This window comes from Buceros rhinoceros, unplaced genomic scaffold, assembly GCF_000710305.1.
Source record: "Buceros rhinoceros silvestris isolate BGI_N320 unplaced genomic scaffold, ASM71030v1 scaffold4456, whole genome shotgun sequence".
NCBI lineage: Eukaryota > Metazoa > Chordata > Aves > Bucerotiformes > Bucerotidae > Buceros > Buceros rhinoceros.
In genome coordinates, this window is record NW_010417954.1 from 11,265 (window position 1) to 14,494 (window position 3,230).

General features: G+C 60.2%; 1 protein-coding gene across 1 annotated transcript in view; it reads right to left on the reverse strand.

Annotated features, from left to right (window-relative positions):
• Positions 1 to 3,019, reverse strand: part of LOC104495377 (solute carrier family 2, facilitated glucose transporter member 9-like) — a 6,599-nt gene extending 3,580 nt beyond the window's left edge. Inside the window, exons 1-7 of the mRNA XM_010138340.1 lie at positions 2,882 to 3,019; positions 2,245 to 2,405; positions 2,037 to 2,161; positions 1,631 to 1,776; positions 1,419 to 1,551; positions 945 to 1,132; positions 709 to 819 (exon numbers count right to left, since the gene is read on the reverse strand). Coding sequence (XP_010136642.1) covers positions 709 to 819; positions 945 to 1,132; positions 1,419 to 1,551; positions 1,631 to 1,776; positions 2,037 to 2,161; positions 2,245 to 2,405; positions 2,882 to 3,019 — 1,002 coding nt within the window. The remainder of the gene's footprint in view (positions 1 to 708; positions 820 to 944; positions 1,133 to 1,418; positions 1,552 to 1,630; positions 1,777 to 2,036; positions 2,162 to 2,244; positions 2,406 to 2,881) is intronic.
• Positions 3,020 to 3,230: the final 211 nt, after the last annotated feature.

Below are 3,230 nucleotides of genomic sequence, written 5' to 3' on the forward strand. Positions count from 1 at the left end.
GGGCAGCCCCACAGCCAGGAGAGGAGAGAAGGAGGCACCCTTCAGAGGGGCAGGGGGGTGACCAGGGAGCCCCATTCTGCCATGGGTTGAGCTATGGGGAGAAGGGAGCAGCCCCCCCCGCCAAGCCCCAGTTTTCTGGGAGCAGCCACCCCCGATCTGTCTCTCTAATTGTCAGAGAGCAGATTTAGTGCCGGGTGGCGCGGGCTGGCCCCCGGTGACACTCGCAGATGGGACGAGGGCCATAAATCTGCCTGGCCCAGTGCTAACTCTCCAGCTAAATGAGGCCTGGCTGGGGGGGCCAGGGCTGCTAGCCTGAGGCCAGGCCAGGGCTTGGCTGGGGGGAGCAGCTGGGGACACGTGGCTCTGTTACGGAGTGACAATGAAATCAGGAGACCACAAGTAACTGCTTAGCCCACTTCTTCACCCGCAACCTGCTCCTTACCTGGCGTCTCCCCCCAGCTTCCCTGCTACCACTTACCCCAAAATTCTCCCACCCCTCCTAGATGTGACCCCACAAACTGAGCCCCTCTCATCCCACCTCCCCACCCCATCTCCCTGCCAAACTCTCTGTCCCCCAGCAAAGGGGCTGTGCTGTGGCACAGACAGCATCTGGGGTCCAACCAGCCCCACCCCATTTGTTGGTGCTGGGAGCTGGTGACAAGGCTCTGGTGCTGAGGGGGTGCATCCACCCGTCTGTCCATCACTCACCCCAATCAGCCCAGCGACAACTTCAATGGCACCGGTGCCCACGGTGGTGTAGGGGATCTGGGATACAGGGATCCCGGCGTTCTCGAAGATGGTGTTGGTGTAAAACCAGATCTGCTGAGGAGGGGACTTATTGTGAGCCCGGGGGACGGACCCATGGGGCACTTGAAATGAGTGGCCAGGTCTCAGCTCAGCCACTGCAGAGCCAGGTCCCGGGGCGAGGACCCTGCTGGGCTTACGGCATCAATCCCCGAGAGCTGCATGCCAGCATTCACCACTGCCACCGAAAGGGTTTGCCAGCGGACGGAGCGGTCCCACAGCAGCTGCCAGACAGAGACCATCTCCATGGACGAAAGTGACTGCTGCTCCTCCTTCATCTCCTTGATCACATTCCGCACGTCGTGTGTCCCCAGGAACCGGCGCAGAGCTGAGGGGAGAGTGGGGGTCACAGGCACATGTCCCCAGGGGATCTCCTTGGCCTATGGGGCTGAGCATCCATAGGAACTGAGGAGATGCCTCACACCATGATGACGGGCACCATGGAAATGCTGTGGCTCAACTGGGTGGGGCAGAAAGGCTGAGCTGTGAGGACTATGGTGGGCTGTCCTGTCTGGGTGCGGAAGGATGCTATGAGGATGCACCTTGATCTTGGGAGACCTTGGGTCAGTGCCCAGCACTGCCTGGAGCCAGTCTCCCCCAGGACACACCCTCACCCTTGGTGGCCCCACAGATGTCGTTCCTCTCTATCAGAAGGTACCGTGGGCTCTCTGGGAAGCAGTGCAGCAGCAGCAGCTGGAGGGAGGCAGGAACAACCACCACTGACAGGAAATGGGGCCAGAACCTGTCCTGAGAGCAGTAGAAGGAGATGTGTCACAGGAAGGGCACAGCAGCGTTCAGTGTGTGGGGAATTGAGTATTGTGCTCACCTTGCCCAGCAGCTCTGGGAGGCCCAGGACCTGCGCGGAGAAAACCCCCAGGCAAATGAAGATGCTGGGCATGAGGCCCAGGAAACCCCGCAGGTTCTTAGGGGCAATTTCTCCCAGGTAGAGGGGCACCACACTAAGGCAGATACCTGGGAAGAACAGGAAGGATTGGGATGGGAAAGGCAGTGGAGAGAAGGGTGCCCAGCCAGACCCTCAGTGTATCTTCTCCCATGCCCAGCACCATCCACAGTGAGAACCCCATGGCCAGGGAGGTGGTCCTGTCTGCCCCATGGGGACCCCCATTGCAGAGTCTGTGGCTATGGGGAATATGAAATTTTCTCCAGCCCCCAGCAATGGGCTGTAGCAGACTGGCCCACGAGGAAGGTCCCACAGACCAGGCAGCACCTACCTGAGTGGAGTCCCATGATGGAGCGGCCAATAATCACCATCTCAGGGGACCCCAACTCCCGGCTGAAGCCCATGAAGCCACCAGCCAGGAGGACTAGGAGAGCACTGCGGCTTAGCGCGCCATTCCTAGGCAGGGAACAAGAGGAGCAGGGCAGCTTCTCCAGCCTGATCCCATCCCTTGACCACCCTGTACCACGCCATCCTCTTACCTGCCATACCGTTCCACCAGTACCCCCACCAGCAAGGAGCCCACCAGCCCGCCCAGGGCAAAGATGGAGACGGTCAAGGAGTAGAGGAGGGTCAGGGGGCCAGGTGCCAGCCCATGCCCATACCGCCGGGACCATGTGGCATTGTAGAAAGCCTTTATGTGCTGCAGGGCAGAGAGAGACACAGGGGCCCCACATGTACAGAAGGATGGGGAAGATGAGGGAAGACAGGCCCCATAGGGATAATGCCACGGCCTTAACATTTAGCCTTGTAAGAGATGCAAGACAGGACGTCACTGGGGATGACTGGGATGTGCTGGGCTGGTTGCTCAGCCAGCCTCAGAGAGTTTTAAGGACAACTTAGACATGCCACAGGCAGAGTTGGAGCTGAAACAAGGTGGTTGTGGGCAGCTTTCCCCAGTCCCTGCCTTCAAGGGGGACCAGCAGGGGGGAGAACATGACCACAGGCTCCCATGTCCCTCCCATGCTGTCCCTCTCCCCAAGCTGCTGTCTGTGGGTGACTGCCCAAGGGAAATAACCAGCATTCTGATGTGGGGCTGCTGGGCAGCAGTCCCTCCACTCTGCCAGGGAGGAATGCAGAGCCCTTCCTCTGCTCCCGGAGATGCTGCCCGTCCCTTACCACCGCCGGTGAGTTCACCACGGCCAGGTTGTAGCCATAGAGCATGGAGGAACCGAAGGACACCAGGAGGGTGACTGACAGCAGGGGGAAGGTGAGGTGCTGGGAGAGAGAAGGAGGGATCAGCACAGCCTGGGCCATCACTGCCGTGGGTCAAGGTCACAGATGGCGTGAGCAGCATTGGGTCACTGCTCCTTTTCTAGCAGGGATGTCCCTGGCCCAGAGTAAAGACCCCAATGCAAGGGAGCCCCATGCTGAGCATCGCTTCATGCCACTGCCCAGCACCCAGCCTGGCTGATCCAGCTGCCCCGTGGTTGGTCTCGTGGATGCGGCATGAGGACTTTCCTTGCAC